At 44.1% G+C, this 27,604-nt stretch overlaps 1 protein-coding gene and 1 pseudogene across 1 annotated transcript in view; one reads left to right on the top strand and one right to left on the bottom strand.

Moving 5' to 3' along the window:
* The window catches only part of LOC112241707 (F-actin-uncapping protein LRRC16A), a gene marked incomplete at its 5' end in the record, with an annotated part of 149,015 nt that overhangs the window by 75,935 nt on the left and 45,476 nt on the right, over nucleotides 1-27,604 (top strand). The window contains 4 exon segments of the mRNA XM_042315244.1: nucleotides 1,456-1,532; nucleotides 15,310-15,414; nucleotides 17,541-17,610; nucleotides 23,276-23,357. Of these exon segments, the coding sequence (XP_042171178.1) occupies nucleotides 1,456-1,532; nucleotides 15,310-15,414; nucleotides 17,541-17,610; nucleotides 23,276-23,357 (334 nt within the window).
* On the bottom strand, nucleotides 6,511-7,428 carry LOC112239657 (annotated as a pseudogene).

Raw genomic sequence — 27,604 nt, forward strand, 5'->3', positions numbered from 1 at the left:
CCACCAAAGACACAGCTAATTTGAATAGCCAAGTTGAACAAAATATGCAATCAACAACCGCAGGATTAAAAGAAAAATAATTCACTAACCTTTTGAAAATCTTCATCAGATGACAGTAATAGGACAATAGTTACACAGTACATTTATGTTTTTTTCAATAATATGCAATTTATATCCATAAATCTCTGTTTACAATGACGCCATGTTCAAAAATGCTACTCAAATGTCCGGAGAAATGATGATAGCTCCGCCAGATAAAGTCAGATAACAAGCAATACACATCATAAACTTTGACTAAATATACATGTTCTACATATAGTTAGAAAGATACACTTCTTCTTAATGCAACCGCTGTGTTACATTTATTTTTAATGTTACAGAGTTCGTTCACTAGGCTATAATATGAGATGGCGCTCAGAAATTAGCATTATGTCTCCTCTATGTTTGAGTCCACAGAAACACAAAATTACCACATAAATATTCCCTTACCTTTGATGTTCTTCGATCAGAAGCCGTGGAAGGAGTCATACTTACCAAAAACTGCGTTTGGTTTTCAAGTCTGTGTCTTTGGGCTATCAAACGCGACAAATTCCGTCTGAAATGCAGCCAAAATTCTAGTGGATGTGCATCAAAACTTCAAAATTACATATTATATGTCGACTAAACTGGTCAAACTAAGTGCAGAATCAAACTTTAGGATGTTCTAAACGTGCAAAACAATCCTTAGCTCGAACAGACAAACCTACATCGTTTGGTCAAACCTGGAACAAAGAGAGCTCCAGACGCGACGCGCGCATGGAAGTGCATGTATTTTCGCATGACCCGAAGATTTTAGCCCGCCAAAGGGCGAGGGAGCGCGCGATTCTCACAATGAAACGCCCCATTGAAAGGAGACATCGCCCTGAAGAGATAGAAACTGTTCCCAGATCCGTAGCTGGTTGGGAAGGGTGGGGGCGATGACGTCAAAGTTGGCCCAACTTTTCTGATGACAAGAGAGAGTTTGGGAGAATGGCTGCCCTGAGAGTTCTGCTTTACATACAGACATAATTTGAACGGTTTTAGAAGCTTTAGAGTGTTTTCTATTCAATAATAATTATTATATGCATATATTAGCAATTTCTGACAGATTTTTTCCTGTTTACTATGGGCACGCAATTCCTCCAAAAGGGGCAGTATTCTGCCCTATCTTTAATCCACTCCTCTGTATTATAGGTCTGTTAATGGCTAATGGTTAAAGCTGGTATCTGTGCTAATCCACTCCTCTGTATTATAGGTGTGTTAATGGCTATTGGTTAAAGCTGGTATCTGTGCTAATCCACTCCTCTGTATTTTAGGTGTGTTAATGGCTATTGGCTAAAGCTGGTATCTGTGCTAATCCACTCCTCTCTATTATAGGTCTGTTAATGCTAATAGCTAATGCTAATATCTGTTCTAACCAATTCCTCTGTATTCCAGGTGTGTTCTGCTCTCCTGAGGGGCTCCGTCCAGAACCTCTCTGTCCTCAACATGTCCAAGAGTGTATTTGCACATAGGTGAGACCCACGACATCCCATAATATAACAACCAGCAGTAGTGTAGGGTAGAGTACCACAGACCCTCTGCCTCAGCCATGGGGTCATTCCATCTTATACATCTCTTTTAGTCCTAGCATTATCTCATGTAGCTCATTCATTTGATATCCCCACGTGGCCCAGTTGGTCACAACGTGTTATTCTTGTACGGCTGCCACCAAAGACCCCATGTTGTGGCTTTGCAGCTGTATTCAGATTGTAATGTATTTAAATAGGAATATATTCATATTTAGCTAGTCTGTGGGTGGTTGTCATTTATCAATGTGTCCGAACTCAGGAGGATTGATAGCTGTTAATTAGAGAAGCTGTCTGATGAGAAGCTTTTCTCAACTAGCCTACCTGGTTAAATAAAGGTCAAATTTAAAAAATTGTTTTATATGATTTAATTTTCTGTTTCAATATCAATTCAATTCCCAGAGAGACAATTACTGTAGAAACAACAACAATAACATGACATTATACCACACCCATACCGCAACCATACCGCACCCATACCGCAACCATACCGCACCCATACTGCACCCATACCACAACCATACCGCACCCATACCGCACCCATACCACACCCATACCGCACCCATACCACAATGATACCGCACCCATACCGCACCCATACCACACCCATACCGCACCCATACCACACCCATACCGCACCCATACCACACCCATACCGCAACCATACCACAACCATACCGCAAACATACCGCACCCATACCACAACCATACCACAATGATACAACCATACCACAACCATACCGCACCCATACCACAACCATACCGCTCCCATACCGCACCCATACTGCACCCATACTGCACCCATACCACACCCATACCACACCCATACCACACCCATACCGCACCCATACTGCACCCATACCGCACCCATACCACACCCATACCGCACCCATACCACACCCATACCGCACCCATACCGCACCCATACCACACCCATACCACACCCATACCGCACCCATACCACAATGATACCGCAACCATACCACACCCATACCCAATGATACAAACATACCACAACCATACCACAATGATACCGCAACCATACCACAACCATACAACAACCATAACGCACCCATACCGCACCCATACCACACCCATACCACACCCATACCACACCCATACAACAACCATAACGCACCCATACTGCACCCATACCGCACCCATACCACACCCATACCACACCCATACCACACCCATACAACAACCATAACGCACCCATACTGCACCCATACCGCACCCATACCGCACCCATACCGCACCCATACCACACCCATACCACAACCATAACATAATGAGACACCACACCCAACCATTCACATCATCATCAGATCAGCACAGAGCACATGGATAACACTACTGAGAGGTCTATCTAAAGTTCAATCTAGACATACAGTACCAGTCAAACGTTTGGACACACCCACTCATTCAAGGGTTTTTCTTTATTTTTTTAACTATTTTCTACATTGTAGAATAATAGTGAAGAATTCAAAACTATGAAATAACACATATGGAATCATGTAGTAACCAAAAAAGTGTTAAACAAATCAAAATATATTTGAGATTTTAGATTCTTCAAAGTAGCCACCCTTTGCCTTGATGACAGCTTTGTACACTATTGGTATTTTCTCAACCAGCTTCATGAGGTAGTCACCTGGAATATATTTACATTGTGCCTTGTTAAAATGTATTTCCTTCTTAATGCGTTTGAGCCAATCAGTTGTGATGTGACAAGGTAGGGATGGTATACAGAATGTAGTATAGACTTATTATTTTACCATATAGGGCTATGGCAAGAACAGCTCAAATAAGCAAAGAGAAACAATAGTCCATCATTATTAGATTAGATTGCAGCCCAAATAAATACTTCAGAGTTCAAGTAACAGATGCATCTCAACATCAACTGTTCAGAGGAGACCGCGTGAATCAGGCCTTCATGGTGGAACTGCTGTAAAGAAACCACTACTAAAGGACACCAATAATAAGAAGAGACTTGCTTGGATCGAGAAACACAAGCAATAGAGATTAGACCGGTGGAAATCTGTCCTTTGGTATGATGATTCCAAATTTGAGATTTTTGGTTCGAACTGCCATGTCTTTTTGAGATGCAGAGTAGGTGAACGGATGATCTCCGCATGTGTGGTTCCCACCGTGAAGCATGGAGGAGGTGGTGTGATGGTTTATCACATAAATATACCGTATTTCACATTTGAAAGTGAATTGCATTAGAAACAAATAATTTTACTTCTAACTTTAAATGTTCCCAATGCAGCACACTCTTGTAAGAATAACAACCACGATTGACCCTGGATAATTAGATTAATATAAACAATTGATTCTTAAAAGTGATAAAGCAATAGAATGGGAAAAGTTTACAGTTTACATATCAATCAAACTTTTTTTTAAATAGACACTTACAAACAAATACAATAACATGTTTCAGTATAATACAATATGCAAAAAGATATAGATTTATTCAATGTTAATGCCGAAAAGGATTTCGACCATCTTGAATTGGCTATTCGCTTCAAAACTTTGGAAGCTTTCAACTTTCCAGATGAAATAATGCATTTTATAAGACAAGGATGTCAAGACAAGACAAGGATGTCCTCTCTCCCCCCTCCTGTTTGCACTGGCAATTGAACCGCTTGCAGAAAGAATTAGACAGGACCCAAATGTAGCAGGTATCATCAGTATTGGTAAACATTAATATAATTAGTATATACAATCTCCTGATATACCTGATCAATATTGAAAACTCAATTCCCCCTTCCCTGCCCTAAATATTTTCAGAATACTCTAAAATCTTAGAATATAAAATGTACGTGGAAAAAACAGCAATCTTTTAAATAGACTACAAAAAATATCAAACACTTAGGATGCTTAATAATTGAAAGCAGACCAATATGAAAGCAGACCTAATTAAATGGAACAATCTTCCCATAAATCTAACAGGAAGAATAAACCTCTTCAGAATGGCAAAGTTTTTATACTTATTCTGGGTAATGCCAATTAGCCCACCGAAGACATTCTTTTAAAAAGTATACAAATAAAACTCAGACTTACAAGGAACATTTTCCATCTTCCTAAGACTGAGGTTTTAACCTTCCAGACTTGGAATTGTATCAAATCTCTACCCAGGGCTTTCACTTGGGACATATAGTTAAATGTACTAAAGAGGAACAATGGGTACATATTGAAGATGCACATGCTCATCCCCAGAATATTTTTGTGTCTATTTTCAAAGGATAAAGCTAAGAACATGAACAACTTCATAGTTAAGAACACAATAACAATATAGAACACTAACAATATAGAACACTATAACAATATGGAACACTATAACAATATAGAACACTATAACAATATAGAACACAATAAAAATATAGAACACTAACAATATAGAACACTATAACAATATGGAACACTATAACAATATGGAACACTATAACAATATGGAACACCATAACAATATGGAACACTATAACAATATGGAACACTATAACAATATAGAACACTATAACAATATGGAACACGAACAATATAGAACACAATAACAATATGGAACACAATAACAATATAGAACACTATAACAATATAGAACACTAACAATATAGAACACAATAACAATATAGAACACAATAACAATATAGAACACTAACAATATAGAACAATAACAATATAGAACAATAACAATATAGAACACTAACAATATAGAACACTAACAATATGGAACACAATAACAATATAGAACACTAACAATATAGAACACTAACAATATAGAACACTATAACAATATGGAACACAATAACAATATAGAACAATAACAATATAGAACACTATAACAATATGGAACACGATAACAATATGGAACACTAACAATATAGAACACTATAACAATATAGAACAATAACAATATAGAACACTATAACAATATGGAACACTATAACAATATAGAACACTATAACAATATAGAACACTATAACAATATGGAACACTATAACAATATAGAACACTATAACAATATGGAACACTATAACAATATGGAACACTATAACAATATGGAACACTATAACAATATAGAACACTATAACAATATAGAACACTATAACAATATAGAACACTAACAATATAGAACACTATAACAATATAGAACACTATAACAATATAGAACACTATAACAATATAGAACACTAACAATATAGAACAGTAACAATATAGAACACTATAACAATATAGAACACTAACAATATAGAACACTAACAATATAGAACACTATAACAATATAGAACAATAACAATATAGAACAATAACAATATAGAACACTAACAATATAGAACACTATAACAATATAGAACACTATAACAATATAGAACACTAACAATATAGAACACTAACAATATAGAACACTATAACAATATAGAACACTATAACAATATAGAACACTAACAATATAGAACAGTAACAATATAGAACACTAACAATATAGAACACTAACAATATAGAACACTAACAATATGGAAGAAAATGAAATGTATTCAACAAGAACCAATATCCCTCCCTAAAAACACAACCTTCTGGAACAATCCTTGGATAGCTTTTCAGAATCCACTGATAAATTGGTCCACATGGAAAACTATAGGCATGGAAACCATACATTACTTGGTAATAGGAAATTAAAAAATCAATTTTGGATTGATCAATGTAGATATTTTCAAATACATGAAACTTAAACGTTTTATATCACAAAATGTTGATGTGAAATCTTTTGGACATCAGATCAATCTTGAGGGAATCGTATTTGAGTCAAGTTTGCAGGGCAGTCTGGAGGTGGAGGGGTGGGGGGTGAGCAGGGGGTCTAGACTCTGAACTGGGGGGGTCATTTGTATGGATATGTTTTGTATTGTTTAAAGAATATCTCCTGATAATGTCCACTGAAACTGACACATTTCACCCACATGCAGGCACGCTCGTACGCGTACACATACGCACACCTTACTGGGATGACATCACTGTCAGAGACACCTTTGATTGGCAGATGTGTATATCAGGGTTGTTGTCATCAGCAGCCTCTCCCATACCAAGGTATGGAAACAGTCTCTCAGTAAATGTGTCTTTATAAGTGGAGATCAGTGTGTCTTTGGGATCGTAGAAGGACACCTTCCCCTCCCTGTCGTAGTCCAGCTGCACTCTGATCCTCTGGGATGTCCTCTTCAGACTGATGATGTCACCTCCTCCTTCTTTAATGGTACCATTCTGCTGCTCTATACAACAGATCCCATCCTGTGGTGATGCACACCCCTTCCCCTTCCTGTCAAGGGACTCTTTAGCCGCACCCTCTTTAGCCACAGACCACACTCTCTCACAGTGACTGTGGTCCCCCACCCTCCACTTCCCAGCTGTGTTTCCCTGAGCAGAACCCCTCAGATCCCAGAACATCTATATACTTCACGAATCTCTCTGGGTTGTCAGGGAGCTGTTGTTTTGTGCCTGTGTATCTCAGTGGTCAGATCATCAGACAGAGAGAGCCAGGGGAAGCAGCGTTGGGGTCCAGAATCACAGGAGTGTATGTGAGGATCCCCTGCATCTTCTCCCAGACTCTGAACTGCAGGTTGCCCAGGTGTTTGGCCTTGTCTATCAGAGCTCCTGAGACCAGCTGTGGATCCAGCAGTGTGTACTGGGATCTTTCCTTTGTGGTCCTGAAGTTCTGCAGGAATGAGATGTCTTCATCTTTCAGCTCCTCCTCTATGGCTTTGATTGAGTCTGAAAGTGATGATGTCTTTCTGCTTATCTCTTCAATCTTCTTCTTCATCAATCTGACTCTTCTGCTCCTCTTCCTCCCTCAGTGCAGCTATCCTGGCTGCCTCTTCCTCCCTCAGTGCAGCTATCCTGGCTGCCTCTTCCTCCCTCAGTGCAGCTATCCTGGCTGCCTCTTCCTCCCTCAGTGCAGCTATCCTGGCTGCCTCTTCCTCCCTCAGTGCAGCTATCCTGGCTGCCTCTTCCTCCCTCAGTGCAGCTAGCCTGGCTGCCTCTTCCTCCCTCAGTGCAGCTAGCCTGGCCTCCTCTTCCTCCCTCAGTGCAGCTATCCTGGCTGCCTCTTCATCTCGTAGAAACTGGTGAAGCTTCTCAAACTCTTTCCTAATCTGTTTCTCTGTGTGCTGGACCTGACTCTTCATGTGTTCTGCTGTTTCATTAAAGGTTAAACTTTCTTAAAGGCCTTCAGCTTCTCCTTTAAGGGCTTCAGGACAGTCTGGAGTTCCTCCTTATAATCCTGGACAGACTCATCTACAGGGACACAGACATCCTGGACAGACTCATCTACAGGGACACAGACATCCTGGACAGACTCATCTACAGGGACACAGACATCCTGGACAGACTCATCTACAGGGACACAGACATCCTGGACAGACTCATCTACAGGGACACAGACATCCTGGACAGACTCATCTACAGGGACACAGACATCCTGGACATCCTCATCTACAGGGACACAGACATCCTGGACAGACTCATCTACAGGGACACAGACATGAGATCTATGTTTCTTTGAGGACTGACACACCACACAGATGGGCTGTTTATCCTCCAGACAGAAGGGTTTGAGTTTCTCACTGTGCAGACTGCAGAGCACCTCAGACCCAGCTGAAGCTCTCTGACTCCTCTCTTCTACCTCAGACCCAGCTGAAGCTCTCTGACCCCTCTCTTCTACCTCAGAGCCAGCTGAAACTCTCTGACTCTCCTCTTCTACCTCAGACCCAGCTGAAACTCTCTGACTCCCCTCTTCTACCTCAGACCCAGCTGAAGCTCTCTGACTCCTCTCTTCTACCTCAGACCCAGCTGAAGCTCTCTGACCCCTCTCTTCTACCTCAGGCCCAGCTGAAGCTCTCTGACCCCTCTCTTCTACCTCAGGCCCAGCTGAAGCTCTCTGACCCCTCTCTTCTACCTCAGACCCAGCTGAAGCTCTCTGACCCCCTCTCTTCTACCTCAGACCCAGCTGAAGCTCTCTGACCCCTCTCTTCTACCTCAGACCCAGCTGAAGCTCTCTGACTCCTCTCTTCTACCTCAGACCCAGCTGAAGCTCTCTGACTCCTCTCTTCTACCTCAGACCCAGCTGAAGCTCTCTGACTCCTCTCTTCTACCTCAGACCCAGCTGAAGCTCTCTGACCCCCTCTCTTCTACTTCAGACACAGCTGAAGCTCTCTGACCCCTCTCTTCTACCCCAGACGCAGCTGAAGCTCTCTGACTCCTCTCTTCTACCCCAGACCCAGCTGAAGCTCTCTGACCCCCCTCTCTTCTACCTCAGACCCAGCTGAAGCTCTCTGACCCCCCTCTCTTCTACTTCAGACACAGCTGAAGCTGCTACAGCAGACAGGGACATGAGAAATCCTCCTCGGGAAGAGAAAGTTTGGAGGCCATTTTCTCACACAGTGCCACTCCCTGTTCTGTAACAGCTTCTGAAGAATACGTTCAGTTTCTCTCGACAATTTCCTCTTTTCAAGAGAAAGTAATCCACTGAAATACAGTCCTACGTCCACAATATCCACCCAACAGTGAAGCTACACACGGAGATGACAGTTCTGATGATGATACGTCCTCCTAATCTCTCTCTCTCTCTTACCATGTAAATTCAAAATGTTGTGGATCCAACAGAGCTGAACACCAGAGAGATGAATGTTACAGTACTGATCTGTACTCAGCTTTACCCTCTGACCTGCACTTTACCCTCTGACCTGCACTTTACCCTCATCATGTGAGTCAAAGGCAGGGTTTACAGGTAACCAGGAGTGGTTACAACCCTGATCAGCCAATCAGAGGTGTCCCTAACAGCGATGACTGTTATCAAGGAACCTTACGTCATCCAATAAGGATTGGTTCAACTTCCTGATTTGTGTAGCAGGAAGAGAATGATCTGAATGCAGGCGTTATGCGGTAACAGTTTTTAATGCCTTAGCAAAACGGCTATCCATCCTCCCTCTATCCCATGCCAGCAGCATACCACCCTGCATACCACTGCTGGCTTGCTTCTGAAGCTAAGAAGGGTTGGTCCTGGTCAGTCCCTGGATGGGAGACCAGATGCTGCTGGAAGTGGTGTTGGAGGGTCAGTAGGAGGCACTCTTTCCTCTGGTCTAAAAAAATAAATATGTATCCCATTACCCCAGGGCAGTGATTGGGGACATTGCCCTGTGTAGGGTGCTGTCTTTCGGATGGGACGTTAAACAGGTGTCCTGACTCTCTGTGGTCACTAAAGATCCCATGGCACTTATTGTAAGAGTAGGGGTGTTAACCCCGGTGTCCTGGCTCTCTGTGGTCACTAAAGATCCCATGGCACATATTGTAAGAGTAGGGGTGTTCACCCCGGTGTCCTGGCTCTCTGTGGTCACTAAAGATCCCATGGCACATATTGTAAGAGTAGGGGTGTTCACCCCGGTGTCCTGGCTCTCTGTGGTCACTAAAGATCCCATGGCACATATTGTAAGAGTAGGGGTGTTCACCCCGGTGTCCTGGCTAAATTCCCAATCTGGCCTTCATACCATCATGGTCACCTAATAATCCCCAGTTTACAATTGGCTCATTCATCTCCTCTCCTCTGTAACTATTCCCCAGGTCGTTGCTGTAAATGTGTTCTCAGTCAAATTAACTGATAAAATAAGAGTTTAAAAATATATAAATAAATTATTCATCCCTCTCTCCCTCCTCCTCCCTCCATCCTTGTCACTCACCCAGCCCTAGGGTGTGTACACACCAACAATCTGCCAATCCTGTTTCTGCCTCCCATGCAGTTTCCATCTCTCTCTCTCTATCAATTCAATTCAATTCAAGGGCTTTATTGGCATGGGAAACATGTGTTAACATTGCCAAAGCAAGGGAGGTAGATAATATATAAAGTGAATATATAAAGTGAAATAAACAATAAAAATTAACTATCTATCTCTCTCTCTGTCTCACACACATCAACAATCTGCCATTCCTGTTTCTGCCTCCGCTGCAGTTTTCACCTCTCTCTCTGTCTCTCATACATTCACAAGCTGATCCTGGGACAGAGCTCTTTTCACCTCTCTGTCTCTCATAGATTCACAAGCTGATCCTGGGACAGAGCTCTTTTCACCTCTCTCTGTCTCTCATACATTCACAAGCTGATCCTGGGACAGAGCTCTTTTCACCTCTCTGTCTCTCTTAAATTCACAAGCTGATCCTGGGACAGAGCTCTTTTCACCTCTCTCTGTCTCTCTTAAATTCACAAGCTGATCCTGGGACAGAGCTCTTTTCACCTCTCTCTGTCTCTCAAATTCCTCTCTCACCTCTCTCTGTCTCTTAAATTCACAAGCTGATCCTGGGACACAGCTCTTTTCACCTCTCTCTGTCTCTCATACATTCACAAGCTGATCCTGGGACAGAGCTCTTTTCACCTCTCTCTCTGTCTCTCTTAAATTCACAAGCTGATCCTGGGACAGAGCTCTTTTCACCTCTCTCTGTCTGTCATACATTCACAAGCTGATCCTGGGACAGAGCTCTTTTCACCTCTCTCTGTCTCTCATACATTCACAAGCTGATCCTGGGACAGAGCTCTTTTCACTCTCTCTCTGTCTCTCTTAAATTCTGATCCTGTCTTTTCATACATTCACAAGCTGATCCTGGGACAGAGCTCTTTTCACTCTCTCTGTCGCTCATACATTCACAAGCTGATCCTGGGACAGAGCTCTTTTCACACCCTTGGAACTCACAACACTGAGATGTCTATCCACTTCACAGCCCCCTACACTGAAAGGCCCACCGCTCTGCTCTCACAGACAGGGGAACAGAACATTTGGCATGGTTGCTTAGCCAGTCAGTTCCTTGAATTAACCTGATATATATATATATATATATATATATATATATACTTCCAAAGTTAAGGAAACAGTCAACTTTGGTTAGAATAGTCCTGTGAGCAATTTTCAATCTCCAAATTACAGGAGGAGAAGAGTCAATTCCTTGGGCTTCATGATGATGGCCATCCGTCAGCTGACATTTGACCCCTGACATTTGACCCCTGATGCATCACTCTTTAGGGGTCACTGAGGTCAGGCAGCACAGTAAAACTCTGACTCTGCTCTGCTGAATGTAATGTCAGCCTGGACTGCCCTTGTTGATGTTAGTGTATTGATATCAGTGTCAGGTTCAATGGGTTGGAAGGCTTCTCTCTAGATTGGGGGAAATAGAGGCATGGTAACCAGAAAAGGATTACTGTGAAACTACATCCTGTCCTCACTGAACTGAACAGACCATATGATTACTGTGAAACTACATCCTGTCCTCACTGAACTGAACAGACCATATGATTACTGTGAAACTACATCCTGTCCTCACTGAACTGAACAGACCATATGACTACTGTGAAACAACATCCTGTCCTCCCTGAACTGAACAGAACATATCGGACATCTCTAATGATGTACAGTGCATGTTAGAACCATTATTCAGTGTTCTATTCTCAGTGTTCTATTCTCAGTGTTCTATTCTCAGTGTTCTGTTCTCAGTGTTCTATTCTCAGTGTTCTATTCTCAGTGTTCTATTCTCAGTGTTCTATTCTCAGTGTTCTATTCTCAGTGTTCTGTTCTCAGTGTTCTATTCTCAGTGTTCTATTCTCAGTGTTCTATTCTCAGTGTTCTATTCTCAGTGTTCTAACTCTTATTTGTCAAACACCTGGAGATTGATTTGTAGACAGAGTACCCTCTGCAGATCAGTCAGATTGACTACAGTAGTAGTGGGTAATGGTTCAAGGATAGAGATGTTTGTTTGTTTAAATCTATATTACCCATCAGTCTCTCCTCACATCATTACCCCATCACATTACCCCATCACATCATTACCCCATCACAGCCTCTCACATCATTACCCCATCACAGCCTCTCACATCATTACCCCATCACAGTCTCTCACATCATTACCCCATCACAGTCTCTCACATCATTACCCCATCACAGCCTCTCACATCATTACCCCATCACAGCCTCTCACATCATTACCCCATCAGTCTCTCCTCACATCATTACCCCGTCAGTCTCTCACATCATTACCCCATCACAGCCTCTCACATCATTACCCCATCACAGTCTCTCCTCACATCATTACCCCATCACAGTCTCTCCTCACATCATTACCCCGTCACAGTGTCTCTCTTCACATCATTACCTAATCACAGTGTCTCTCCTCACATCATTACCCCATCACAGTGTCTCTCTTCACATCATTACCCCGTCACAGTGTCTCTCCTCACATCATTAACCCATCAGTGTCTCTCCTCACATCATTACCCCGTCAGTCTCTCACATCATTACCCCATCACAGCCTCTCACATCATTACCCATCACAGTGTCTCTCCTCACATCATTACCCCATCACAGTCTCTCCTCACATCATTACCCCGTCACAGTGTCTCTCTTCACATCATTACCCCATCACAGTGTCTCTCTTCACATCATTACCCCATCACAGTCTCTCACATCATTACCCCATCACAGTCTCTCCTCACATCATTACCCCATCACAGTCTCTCACATCATTACCCCATCACAGCCTCTCACATCATTACCCCATCAGTCTCTCACATCATTACCCCGTCACAGTCTCTCACATCATTACCCGTCAGTCTCTCACATCATTACCCCATCACAGTGTCTCTCCTCATTAGCCCGTCAGTCTCTCACATCATTACCCCATCACAGCCTCTCACATCATTACCCCATCACAGCCTCTCACATCATTACCCCATCACAGTCTCTCACATCATTACCCCATCACAGTGTCTCTTCACATCATTATCCATCACAGTGTCTCTCTGTGGACAGAGCTAGCCTATCACAGTGTCTCTCTGTGGACAGAGCAAGCCTATCACAGTCTCTCTGGGGACAGAGCTAGCCTATCACAGTCTCTCTGGAGACAGAGCTAGCCTATCACAGTCTCTCTGGAGACAGAGCTAGCCTATCACAGTCTCTCTGGGGACAGAGCTAGCCTATCACAGTCTCTCTGGGGACAGAGCTAGCCTATCACAGTCTCTCTGGGGACAGAGCTAACCTATCACAGTCTCTCTGGGGGACAGAGCTAGCCTATCACAGTCTCTCTGGGGACAGAGATAGCCTATCACAGTCTCTCTGGGGACAGAGCTAGCCTATCACAGTCTCTCTGGGGACAGAGCTAGCCTATCACAGTCTCTCTGGGGACAGAGATAGCCTATCACAGTCTCTCTGGGGACAGAGCTAGCCTATCACAGTCTCTCTGGGGACAGAGCTAGCCTATCACAGTCTTTCTGGGGACAGAGCTAGCCTATCACAGTCTCTCTGGAGACAGAGCTAGCCTATCACAGTCTCTCTGGGGACAGAGATAGCCTATCACAGTCTTTCTGGGGACAGAGCTAGCCTATCACAGTCTCTCTGGAGACAGAGCTAGCCTATCACAGTCTTTCTGGGGACAGAGCTAGCCTATCACAGTCTCTCTGGGGACAGAGATAGCCTATCACAGTCTCTCTGGGGACAGAGCTAGCCTATAAGGGAGGGTGTGGGAGCGGAGGACAAGCTGCTGTGTTTTATAAAAAAGAATTATACTGGGTTTATATACACCATAATAATGTAGCCATATCAGGCCTACTGGGTTTATATACACCATAATAATGTAGCCATATCAGGCCTACTGGGTTTATATACACCATAATAATGTAGCCATATCATTGCTACTGGGTTTATATACACCATAATAAGGAAGACTGTGTCCATATCAGGGCTACTGGGTTTATATACACCATAATAATGAAGACTGTTTCCATAAGACTGTTTATATCCATAATATCAGGGCTACTGGGTTTATATACACCATAATAAGGAAGACTGTGTCCATATCAGGGCTACTGGGTTTATATACACCATAATAATGTAACCATATCAGGGCTACTGGGTTTATATACACCATAATAATGTAGCCATATCAGGGCTACTGGGTTTATATACACCATAATAATGTAGCCATATCAGGGCTACTGGGTTTATATACACCATAATAATGTAGCCATATCAGGGCTACTGGGTTTATATACACCATAATAATGTAGCCATATCAGGCCTACTGGGTTTATACACACCATAATAATGAAGACTGTGTCCATATCAGGGCTACTGGGTTTATATACACCATAATAATGAAGACTGTTTCCATATCAGGACTACTGGGTTTATATACACCATAATAATGTAGCCATATCAGGGCTACTGGGTTTATATACACCATAATAATGAAGACTGTGTCCATATCAGGCCTACTGGGTTTATATACACCATAATAATGTAACCATATCAGAGCTACTGGGTTTATATACACCATAATAATGTAGCCATATCAGAGCTACTGGGTTTATATACACCATAATAATGTAGCCATATCAGGGCTACTGGGTTTATATACACCATAATAATGTAGCCATATCAGGGCTACTGGGTTTATATACACCATAATAATGTAGCCATATCAGGACTACTGGGTTTCTCTCCTAACATCTCCTAGCTGTGACAGTATTCCCTGTATACTACACTATTGGCCTCGTTCAGCACATCCTGATTGGTCACATTCTGTTTCACTGCAAGTGAAAGGAAACGGAGAGCAGCGTTCCACTGTGGTTCACAAGGCTACTATACTATGGCCTCTCAGGTATCGTCTCTTGCCTGGGCTTACTATCCTCTCTTCTGTTTGTCTCCAGGAAAGGCAAAGATGTGCCTCCATCCTTCAAGCACTTCTTCAGCAGCGCCGTGGCCCTCAGCTGCATCAACCTTTCAGGAACCAAACTCCCTCCAGAGGCCTTGAAGTGAGCAAACTAACCATGTTTCTGTCTTTCTCTGTCTGTCTCTGTCTGTCTTTATCTTTCTCTGTCTTTGTCTTTCTCTGTCTCTGTCTGTCTTTGTCTTTCTCTGTCTCTGTCTTTCTCTCCTCTCTCTGTCTTTCTCTCCTCTCTCTGTCTTTCTCTCCTCTCTCTGTCTTTCTCTCCTCTGACCCTGTCTTTCTCTCCTCTCTCTGTCTTTCTCTCCTCTCTGTCTTTCTCTGATCTCTCCGTCTTTCTCTCATCTCTCTGTCTTTCTCTCCTCTGTCTCTGTCTTTCTCTGTCTCTGTCTTTCTCTGTCTCTGTTTTTCTCTCCTCTCTGTCTTTCTCTCCTCTGTCTCTGTCTTTCTCTCCTCTCTCTGTCTTTCTCTCATCTCTCTCTGTCTTTCTCTGTCTCCGTCTTTCTCTCCTCCCTCTGTCTCAATCTCTCAGTTCTTCTCTCCCCCCCTCTGTCTCAATCTCTTCTGTCCCTCCTTCTCACTTTCCCTCTCTCATCTCCTTCTTTCTCTCTCTGTGTCTCTTCTCTCTCTTACGCTCCCCTCCAATATATATATTTTTCCTAATAGGAAATAGAGCTACAATAGAGAACACCTTCCTAATATTGAGTTGCACCCCCTTTTGCCCTCAGAACAGCCTCAATTCGTCAGGCATGGACTACAAGGTGTCAAAAGCGTTCCACAGGGATGCTGGCCCATTTTGACTCTAATGCTTCCCACAGTCGTGTCAAGTTGGCTGGGATGTCCTTTGGGTGGTGGACCATTCTCGATACACACGGGAAACTGTTGAGCGTGAAAAACCCAGCAGTTCTTGACGCGTCTGGCACCTATGGACCACTCCCTGTTCAAAGTCACTTTAAGCTTTTGTCTTGCCCATTCACCCTCTGAACACATAAACAATGTCACCCCCCCAGGGCGCCAGGCTGCCCTGCATCACGCTCTCCTATCATCCATTACGCACACCTGCCTTCCCTCGTCACGCCCATCAGCGGTATTGGACTCACCTGGTCTCACGCATCACCTGTTATTACCTCCCCTATATGTATCAGTTCCCCAGCTCTGTTCCCCACTTCTGCTTTGATTGTCTTTTGTTTGTGTTTCCTGTTTGCTGACGCTGTTCCTGTCTCGTTCCATGTCCGTTATTTATTAAATGTTTTAATCCCTGTACCTGCTTCGTCTCTCCAGCGTCATCCCATGTGACAAACCATCCATGTCTCAATTATCTCAACTCTTATAAAACCTTCTCTGACCTGTCTCATCCCCTTCGTTTACTCTGACTGAAGTGGATTTAACACGTGACTTTCACCTGGATTCACCTGGTCAGTCTATGTCAGGGAAAGAGCAGCTGTTCCTAATGTTTTGTACACTCAGTGTCTATTTCACTCTCTCAGCATCCCATAAACTAGACTGGATTATTCATCTCATAAACTAGACTGGATTCTTCATTCCATAAACTAGACTGGATTCTTCATTCCATAAACTAGACTGGATTCTTCATCCCATAAACTAGACTGGATTATTCATCTCATAAACTAGACTGGATTATTCATCTCATAAACTAGACTGGATTCTTCATTCCATAAACTAGACTGGATTCTTCATCCCATAAACTAGACTGGATTCTTCATCCCATAAACTAGACTGGATTCTTCATTCCATAAACTAGACTGGATTCTTCATTCCATAAACTAGACTGGATTCTTCATCCCATAAACTAGACTGGATTATTCATCTCATAAACTAGACTGGATTCTTCATTCCATAAACTAGACTGGATTCTTCATTCCATAAACTAGACTGGATTCTTCATCCCATAAACTAGACTGGATTATTCATCTCATAAACTAGACTGGATTCTTCATTCCATAAACTAGACTGGATTCTTCATCCCATAAACTAGACTGGATTATTCATCTCATAAACTAGACTGGATTCTTCATCCCATAAACTAGACTGGATTCTTCATCCCATAAACTAGACTGGATTCTTCATCTCATAAACTAGACTGGATTCTTCATCCTGTAAGATAGTATTCTTCATTGTTAGTCTCTATTATAAACCTAACCAACAGTGAGTCTGCCTGAAATGTATTAAACAATATTGTTGTCTTCCTTGCAGAGCTCTTCTGCTCGGTCTGGCCAGTAACCCCAACATCAAGGAAGTGTCGTTAGACCTCAGCTGCTGTGAGGTAAGAACACAGAGAGGCTACAGGAAGTGTCATTAGACCTCAGCTGCTGTGAGGTAAGAACACAGAGAGGCTACAGGAAGTGTTGTTAGACCTCAGCTGTTGTGAGGTAAGAACACAGAGAGGTTACAGGAAGTGTCGTTAGACCTCAGCTGTTGTGAGGTAAGAACACAGAGAGGTTACAGGAAGTGTCGTTAGACCTCAGCTGCTGTGAGGTAAGAACACAGAGAGGCTACAGGAAGTGTTGTTAGACCTCAGCTGCTGTGAGGTAAGAACACAGAGAGGTTACAGGAAGTGTCGTTAGACCTCAGCTGCTGTGAGGTAAGAACACAGAGAGGTTACAGGAAGTGTCGTTAGACCTCAGCTGCTGTGAGGTAAGAACACAGAGAGGCTACAGGAAGTGTTGTTAGACCTCAGCTGCGGTGAGGTAAGAACACAGAGAAGCTACAGGAAGTGTCGTTAGACCTCAGCTGCTGTGAGGTAAGAACACAGAGAGGTTACAGGAAGTGTCGTTAGACCTCAGCTGCTGTGAGGTAAGAACACAGAGAGGCCACAGGAAGTGTCGTTAGACCTCAACTGCTGTGAGGTAAGAACACAGAGAGAGAATTCCCTCCACCTTCTCACAGATCTATAAAATTACTCTGTTTTGTCAAAGAACGAAGATTATTGTTTTTAGGCCCTTTAGCAAGACATGTAAACACGATGTATTTAGCTTTTCAGTTGTGGAAATAGAATGAAAGACAACTTTATTAGTCAGCGTGAGATAACGACAGAGGAAAAGTGTTTAAGTTGTTTTTTTATCATCAATGATGTACTATACATCAATGACCTCTTCACTATAGTCCTATATGTCAATGACCTCTTCACTATAGTCCTATACATCAATGACCTCTTCACTATAGTCCTATACATCAATGACCTCTTCACTATAGTCCTATACATCAATGACCTCTTCACTATAGTACTGTATGTCAATGACCTCTTCACTATAGTCCTATATGTCAATGACCTCTTCACTATAGTCCTATACATCAATGACCTCTTCACTATAGTCCTATACATCAATGACCTCTTCACTATAGTACTATATGTCAATGACCTCTTCACTATAGTCCTATATGTCAATGACCTCTTCACTATAGTCCTATACATCAATGACCTCTTCACTATAGTCCTATACATCAATGACCTCTTCACTATAGTACTGTATGTCAATGACCTCTTCACTATAGTCCTATACATCAATGACCTCTTCACTATACCTATATGTCAATGACCTCTTCACTATAGTCCTATACATCAATGACCTCTTCACTATAGTCCTATATGTCAATGACCTCTTCACTATAGTCCTATACATCAATGACCTCTTCACTATAGTACTGTATGTCAATGACCTCTTCACTATAGTCCTATATGTCAATGACCTCTTCACTATAGTCCTATATGTCAATGACCTCTTCACTATAGTCCTATACATCAATGACCTCTTCACTATAGTACTGTATGTCAATGACCTCTTCACTATAGTACTGTATGTCAATGCCCTCTTCACTATAGTCCTATATGTCAATGACCTCTTCACTATAGTCCTATATGTCAATGACCTTTTCACTATAGTACTGTATGTCAATGACCTCTTCACTATAGTACTATATGTCAATGACCTCTTCACTATAGTCCTATATGTCAATGACCTCTTCACTATAGTCCTATATGTCAATGACCTCTTCACTATAGTCCTATATGTCAATGACCTCTTCACTATAGTACTATATATATTAATGACCCCTTCACTATAGTCCTATATATTCAATGACCCTTCACTATAGTCCTATACATCAATGACCTCTTCACTATAGTACTATATGTCAATGACCTCTTCACTATAGTCCTATACATCAATGACCTCTTCACTAAAGTCCTATATGTCAATGACCTCTTCACTATAGTACTATATGTCAATGACCTCTTCACTATAGTACTATATGTCAATGACCTCTTCACTATAGTACTATATGTCAATGACCTCTTCACTATAGTCCTATACGTCAATGACCTCTTCACTATAGTACTATATGTGCTAATATGTAACATTAAAAACATTAGCAGATCTGCTAAAGCAAGAATCCACCTCTTGTTCTGGTCCAGATATGTGACATTTCGCTGAATGTTCTGGTCTGGATATGTGACATTTATCTGAATGTTCTGGTCTGGATATGTGACATTTATCTGAATGTTCTGGTCCAGATATGTGACTTATCTGAATGTTCTGGTCCGGATATGTGACATTTATCTGAATGTTCTGGTCTGGATATGTGACGTTTATCTGAATGTTCTGGTCTGGATATGTGACGTTTATCTGAATGTTCTGGTCCAGATATGTGACATTTATCTGAATGTTCTGGTCTGGATATGTGACGTTTATCTGAATGTTCTGGTCCAGATATGTGACGTTTATCTGAATGTTCTGGTCCAGATATGTGACGTTTATCTGAATGTTCTGGTCCAGATATGTGACATTTATCTGAATGTTCTGGTCCAGATTTGTGATGTTTATCTGAATGTTCTGGTCCAGATATGACATTTATCTGAATGTTCTGGTCCAGATATGTGACGTTTATCTGAATGTTCTGGTCCAGATATGTGACGTTTATCTGAATGTTCTTTGTCAGTTTAAGAATTCTAAAATGTGCACTAGCTTTGGCCTTGATAGTTTTGGAGTGAACATCCCATAGCTCTGTCTGTTGTTATAGCTTCCTCCTCTCCAAATATACCTGATGAGTCTACTATAACTCTATATAATGGATCACTTGGCGAAGCGAGAGAGAGAGAAGAGAGGAACAGGAAGGAGATTGAATAGAAATGGCTAATTATGTCACGCACTCACTCACACACACGCATGCACAGAAAACACACACACACACACACTCACTCTCTCTCTCTCACCCTCATGCCCTAATCTACTAAAGATGTCTTTCCACAGATTCATTGAATACCACTGCAGCAGGAACCACAGTTAGCAAAATAATTTCACATTTTAAACCGCTGCTGAGCTACTACATTATCTCTTGCCTTTCAGTCTTTGTGGGTGTAATAATGAACCATTGGTTTGAAGCAGTCTCACTGTGTGCTACAGTACTATGTGTTCTTGTCTGATTCCCAAATGCACCCTATTCCCTATGTAAGTGCACTACTTTTGACCAGAACCCAATAGGTCCTGGTCAAAAGTAGTGCACTACATAGGAAATAGGGTGCCATTTGTAATAAATACTCTTGTCTAATTGTATGTGGATGATCTAGCCAGAGGATTGTTCCCTCTAATAGCTAGCTACTGGTTCCTGTATATCTCTGATGTGTTGTTGTTGTTCTCTAATAGCTAGCTACTGGTCCCTGTATATCTCTGATGTGTTGTTGTTCTCTCTAATAGCTAGCTACTGGTCCCTGTTTATCTCTGATGTGTTGTTGTTCCCTCTAATAGCTAGCTACTGGTCCCTGTATATCTCTGATGTGTGTTGTTGTTCCCTCTAATAGCTAGCTACTGGTCCCTGTATATCTCTGATGTGTCTTGTTGTTGTTCTCTCTAATAGCTAGCTACTGGTCCCTGTATGTCTCTAGCTACTGGTCCCTGTATATCTCTGATGTGTGTTGTTCCTCTAATAGCTAGCTACTGGTCCCTGTATGTCTCTGATGTGTCTTGTTGTTGTTCTCTCTAATAGCTAGCTACTGGTCCCTGTATGTCTCTGATGTGTCTTGTTGTTGTTCTCTCTAATAGCTAGCTACTGGTCCCTGTATATCTCTGATGTGTCTTGTTGTTGTTCCCTCTAATAGCTAGCTACTGGTCCCTGTATATCTCTGATGTGTTGTTGTTCCCTCTAATAGCTAGCTACTGGTCCCTGTTTATCTCTGATGTGTTGTTGTTCCCTCTAATAGCTAGCTACTGGTCCCTGTATATCTCTGATGTGTGTTGTTCCCTCTAATAGCTAGCTACTGGTCCCTGTATATCTCTGTTGATAGCTACTGGTCCCTGTATATCTCTTGTGTGTTGTTCTCTCTAATAGCTAGCTACTGGTCCCTGTATATCTCTGATGTGTTGTTGTTCCTCTAATAGCTAGCTACTGGTCCCTGTATATCTCTGATGTGTGTTGTTCTCTCTAATAGCTAGCTACTGGTCCCTGTATATCTCTGATGTGTGTTGTTGTTCCCTCTAGTAGCTAGCTACTGGTCCCTATGTCTCTGATGTGTGTTGTTCTCTCTAATAGCTAGCTACTGGTCCCTGTATGTCTCTGATGTGTGTTGTTCCCTCTAATAGCTAGCTACTGGTCCCTGTATATCTCTGATGTGTGTTGTTGTTCCCTCTAATAGCTAGCTACTGGTCCCTGTATATCTCTGATGTGTGTTGTTCCCTCTAATAGCTAGCTACTGGTCCCTGTATATCTCTGATGTGTGTTGTTCCCTCTAATAGCTAGCTACTGGTCCCTGTATATCTCTGATGTGTGTTGTTCCCTCTAATAGCTAGCTACTGGTCCCTGTATGTCTCTGATGTGTCTTGTTGTTGTTCCTCTAATAGCTAGCTACTGGTCCCTGTATGTCTCTGATGTGTCTTGTTGTTCCCTCTAATAGCTAGCTACTGGTCCCTGTATATCTCTGATGTGTGTTGTTGTTCCCTCTAATAGCTAGCTACTGGTCCCTGTATATCTCTGATGTGTTGTTGTTCCCTCTAATAGCTAGCTACTGGTCCCTGTATATCTCTGATGTGTGTTGTTCCCTCTAATAGCTAGCTACTGGTCCCTGTATATCTCTGATGTGTCTTGTTGTTGATCTCTAATAGCTAGCTACTGGTCCCTGTATATCTCTGATGTGTGTTGTTGTTCCCTCTAATAGCTAGCTACTGGTCCCTGTATGTCTCTGATGTGTGTTGTTGTTCCCTCTAATAGCTAGCTACTGGTCCCTGTATGTCTCTGATGTGTGTTGTTCCCTCTAATAGCTAGCTACTGGTCCCTGTATATCTCTGATGTGTGTTGTTGTTCCCTCTAATAGCTAGCTACTGGTCCCTGTATGTCTCTGATGTGTGTTGTTCCCTCTAATAGCTAGCTACTGGTCCCTGTATATCTCTGATGTGTGTTGTTGTTCTCTCTAATAGCTAGCTACTGGTCCCTGTATGTCTCTGATGTGTGTTGTTGTTCCCTCTAATAGCTAGCTACTGGTCCCTGTATGTCTCTGATGTGTGTTGTTCCCTCTAATAGCTAGCTACTGGTCCCTGTATATCTCTGATGTGTGTTGTTGTTCTCTCTAATAGCTAGCTATTGGTCCCTGTATATCTCTGATGTGTGTTGTTGTTCCCTCTAATAGCTAGCTACTGGTCCCTGTATATCTCTGATGTGTGTTGTTCTCTCCCCCTATTGCTGCTCTAAGCTTGGTCACTGTGTAAGTATTACCCTGACTAACAACTGATAACCCCTGGCAATAATTCCAGCTAGGGTAGCTGCTGTTCTGTATCTACATCTATTGTTATCCCAGCCCTAGGGACGCTGCTGTTCTGTATCTACATCTATTGTTATCCCAGCCCTAGGGACGCTGCTGTTCTGTATCTACATCTATTGTTATCCCAGCCCTAGGGACGCTGCTGTTCTGTTTCTCATATCTCATCTTGTCTCTCTATTGACAGCTCAGGTCTGGGGGGTCACAGATCCTGGAGGGATGCATCGCTGAGCTCCCCAACATCTCCAGTCTGGATATCTCTGACAACGGTAAGACTATATCTAGCTTCTCTATATCTATAATGTTAAGACATCTCCAGTCTGGGTATCTCTGACAACAGTAAGACTATATCTAGCTTCTCTATATCTATAATGCAAAGACAACATCTCCAGTCTGGATATCTCTGACAACGGTAAAACAAGACAAGGGAATGCAGTTTATCCAATTTAAAGCAGGGGTGTCCGAAGGGTTGTGTGAGTGGCTGGGTATATAGGGTTGTGTGGGTGGCTGGGTATATAGGGTTGTGCGGTTGGCTGGGTGTATAGGGTTGTGTGGGTGGCTGGGTATATAGGGTTGTGCGGTTGGCTGGGTGTATAGGGTTGTGCGGTTGGCTGGGTATATAGGGTTGTGTGGGTGGCTGGGTATATAGGGTTGTGTGGGTGGCTGGGTATATAGGGTTGTGCGGTTGGCTGGGTGTATGGGGTTGTGTGGGTGGCTGGGTATATAGGGTTGTGTGGGTGGCTGGGTGTATAGGGTTGTGTGGGTGGCTGGGTATATAGGGTTGTGTGGGTGGCTGGGTATATAGGGTTGTGTGGGTGGCTGGGTATATAGGGTTGTGTGGGTGGCTGGGTATATAGGGTTGTGTGGGTGGCTGGGTGTATAGGGTTGTGTGGGTGGCTGGGTGTATAGGGTTGTGTGGGTGGCTGGGTGTATAGGGTTGTGTGGGTGGCTGGGTGTATAGGGTTGTGTGGGTGGCTGGGTATATAGGGTTGTGTGGGTGTCTGGGTGTAGTTGTGTGGGAGGCTGGGTATATAGGGTTGTGTGGGTGGCTGGGTATAAAGGGTTGTGTGGGTGGCTGGGTATAAAGGGTTGTGTGGATGGCTGGGTATATAGGGTTGTGTGGGTGGCTGGGTATAAAGGGTTGTGTGGGTGGCTGGGTGTAGTTGTGTGGGTGGCTGGGTATATAGGGTTGTGTGGGTGGCTGGGTGTAAAGGGTTGTGTGGGTGGCTGGGTGTATAGGGTTGTGTGGGTGGCTGGGTATATAGGGTTGTGTGGGTGGCTGGGTATATAGGGTTGTGTGGGTGGCTGGGTATATAGGGTTGTGTGGGTGGCTGGGTATATAGGGTTGTGTGGGTGGCTGGGTATATTGGGTTATGTGGGAGGCTGGGTGTATAGGGTTGTGTGGGAGGCTGGGTATATAGGGTTGTGTGGGTGGCTGGGTATAAAGGGTTGTGTGGGTGGCTGGGTATAAAGGGTTGTGTGGGTGGCTGGGTGTAGTTGTGGGTGGCTGGGTATATAGGGTTGTGTGGGTGGCTGGGTATAAAGGGTTGTGTGAGTGGCTGGGGTAGTTGTGTGGGTGGCTGGGTATATAGGGTTGTGTGGGTGGCTGGGTGTAAAGGGTTGTGTGGGTGGCTGGGTATATAGGGTTGTGTGGGTGCCTGGGTATATTGGGTTTGTGGGAGGCTGGGTGTAGTTGTGTGGGAGGCTGGGTATATAGGGTTGTGTGGGTGGCTGGTATAAAGGGTTGTGTGGGTGGCTGGGTATAAAGGGTTGTGTGGGTGGCTGGGTGTAGTTGTGTGGATGGCTGGGTATATAGGGTTGTGTGGGTGGCTGGGTATAAAGGGTTGTGTGGGTGGCTGGGTGTATAGGGTTGTGTGGGTGGCTGGGTATATAGGGTTGTGTGGGTGGCTGGGTGTAAAGGGTTGTGTGGGTGGCTGGGTATATAGGGTTGTGTGGGTGGCTGGGTATAAAGGGTTGTGTGGGTGGCTGGGTATAAAGGGTTGTGTGGGTGGCTGGGTATATAGGGTTGTGTGGGTGGCTGGGTATATAGGGTTGTGTGGGTGGCTGGGTATATAGGGTTGTAGGGTTGGTTGGCTGGGTGTATAGGGTTGTGTGGGTGGCTGGGAATAAAGGGTTGTGTGGATGGCTGGGTATATAGGGTTGTGTAGGTGGCTGGGTATATAGGGTTGTGTGGGTGGCTGGGTGTAGTTGTGTGTGTGGCTGGGTATAAAGGGTTGTGGGTGACTGGGTGTAGTTGTGAGGGTGGCTGGGTATATTGGGTTGTGTGGGTGTTTGGGTGGCTGGGTATATAGGGTTGTGTGGGTGGCTGGGTTGCTGGGTATATAGGGTTGTGTGGGTGGCTGGGTATATAGGGTTGTGTGGGTGGCTGAGTATATAGGGTTGTGTGGGTGGCTGGGTATAAAGGGTTGTGTGGGTGGCTGGGTGTAGTTGTGTGGGTGGCTGGGTATATAGGGTTGTGTGGGAGGCTGGGTGTAGTTGTGTGGGTGGCTGGGTATATAGGGTTGTGTGGGTGGCTGGGTATATAGGGTTATGTGGGAGGCTGGGTGTAGTTGTGTGGGAGGCTGGGTATATAGGGTTGTCTGGGTGGCTGGGTATAAAGGGTTTTGTGGGTGGCTGGGTATATAGGGTTGTGTGGCTGGCTGGGTGTATAGGGTTGTGAGGGTGGCTGGGTGTATAGGGTTGTGTGGGTGGCTGGGTATAAAGGGTTGTGTGGGTGGCTGGGTATATAGGGTTGTGTGGGTGGCTGGGTATATAGGGTTATGTGGGAGGCTGGGTGTAGTTGTGTGGGAGGCTGGGTATATAGGGTTGTCTGGGTGGCTGGGTATAAAGGGTTTGTGGGTGGCTGGGTATAAGGGTTGTGTGGGTGGCTGGGTATATAGGGTTGTGTGGGTGGCTGGGTATATAGGGTTGTGTGGGTGGCTGGGTATAAAGGGTTGTGTGGGTGGCTGGGTATATAGGATTGTGTGGGTGGCTGGGTATATAGGGTTGTGTGGGTGGCTGGGTATAAAGGGTTGTGTGGCTGGCTGGGTATATAGGGTTGTGTGGGTGGCTGGGTATATAGGGTTGTGTGGCTGGCTGGGTATATAGGGTTGTGTGGCTGGCTGGGTATATAGGGTTGTGTGGGTGCCTGGGTATATTGGGTTATGTGGGAGGCTGGGTGTAGTTGTGTGGGAGGCTGGGTATATAGGGTTGTGTGGGTGGCTGGGTATAAAGGGTTGTGTGGGTGGCTGGGTGTAGTTGTGTGGATGGCTGGGTATATAGGGTTGTGTGGGTGGCTGGGTATAAAGGGTTGTGTGGGTGGCTGGGTGTAGTTGTGTGGGTGGCTGGGTATATAGGGTTGTGTGGGTGGCTGGGTGTAAAGGGTTGTGTGGGTGGCTGGGTATATAGGGTTGTGTGGGTGGCTGGGTATAAAGGGTTGTGTGGGTGGCTGGGTATAAAGGGTTGTGTGGGTGGCTGGGAATATAGGGTTGTGTGGGTGGCTGGGTATATAGGGTTGTGTTGGTGGCTGGGTATATAGGGTTGTGTGGTTGGCTGGGTGTATAGGGTTGTGTGGGTGGCTGGGAATAAAGGGTTGTGTGGATGGCTGGGTATATAGGGTTGTGTGGGTGGCTGGGTATATAGGGTTGTGTGGGTGGCTGGGTGTAGGGTTGTGTGTGTGGCTGGGTATAAAGGGTTGTGTGGGTGACTGGGTGTAGTTGTGAGGGTGGCTGGGTATATTGGGTTGTGTGGGTGTTTGGGTGGCTGGGTATATAGGGTTGTGTGGGTGGCTGGGTTGCTGGGTATATAGGGTTGTGTGGGTGGCTGGGTATATAGGGTTGTGTGGGTGGCTGGTATATAGGGTTGTGTGGGTGGCTGGGTATAAAGGGTTGTGTGGGTGGCTGGGTGTAGTTGTGTGGGTGGCTGGGTATATAGGGTTGTGTGGGAGGCTGGGTGTAGTTGTGTGGGTGGCTGGGTATATAGGGTTGTGTGGGTGGCTGGGTATATAGGGTTATGTGGGAGGCTGGGTGTAGTTGTGTGGGAGGCTGGGTATATAGGGTTGTCTGGGTGGCTGGGTATAAAGGGTTTTGTGGGTGGCTGGGTATATAGGGTTGTGTGGCTGGCTGGGTGTATAGGGTTGTGAGGGTGGCTGGGTGTATAGGGTTGTGTGGGTGGCTGGGTATAAAGGGTTGTGTGGGTGGCTGGGTATATAGGGTTGTGTGGGTGCTGCTGGTATATAGGGTTATGTGGGAGGCTGGGTGTAGTTGTGTGGGAGGCTGGGTATATAGGGTTGTCTGGGTGGCTGGGTATAAAGGGTTTGTGGGTGGCTGGGTATAAAGGGTTGTGTGGGTGGCTGGGTATATAGGGTTGTGTGGGTGGCTGGGTGTATAGGGTTGTGTGGGTGGCTGGGTATAAAGGGTTGTGTGGGTGGCTGGGTATATAGGGTTGTGTGGGTGGCTGGGTATAAGGGTTGTGTGGCTGGCTGGGTATATAGGGTTGTGTGGCTGGCTGGGTATAT

Source organism: Oncorhynchus tshawytscha, unplaced genomic scaffold (genome assembly GCF_018296145.1).
Source record: "Oncorhynchus tshawytscha isolate Ot180627B unplaced genomic scaffold, Otsh_v2.0 Un_contig_3918_pilon_pilon, whole genome shotgun sequence".
NCBI classification, from domain to species: Eukaryota; Metazoa; Chordata; class Actinopteri; order Salmoniformes; family Salmonidae; genus Oncorhynchus; species Oncorhynchus tshawytscha.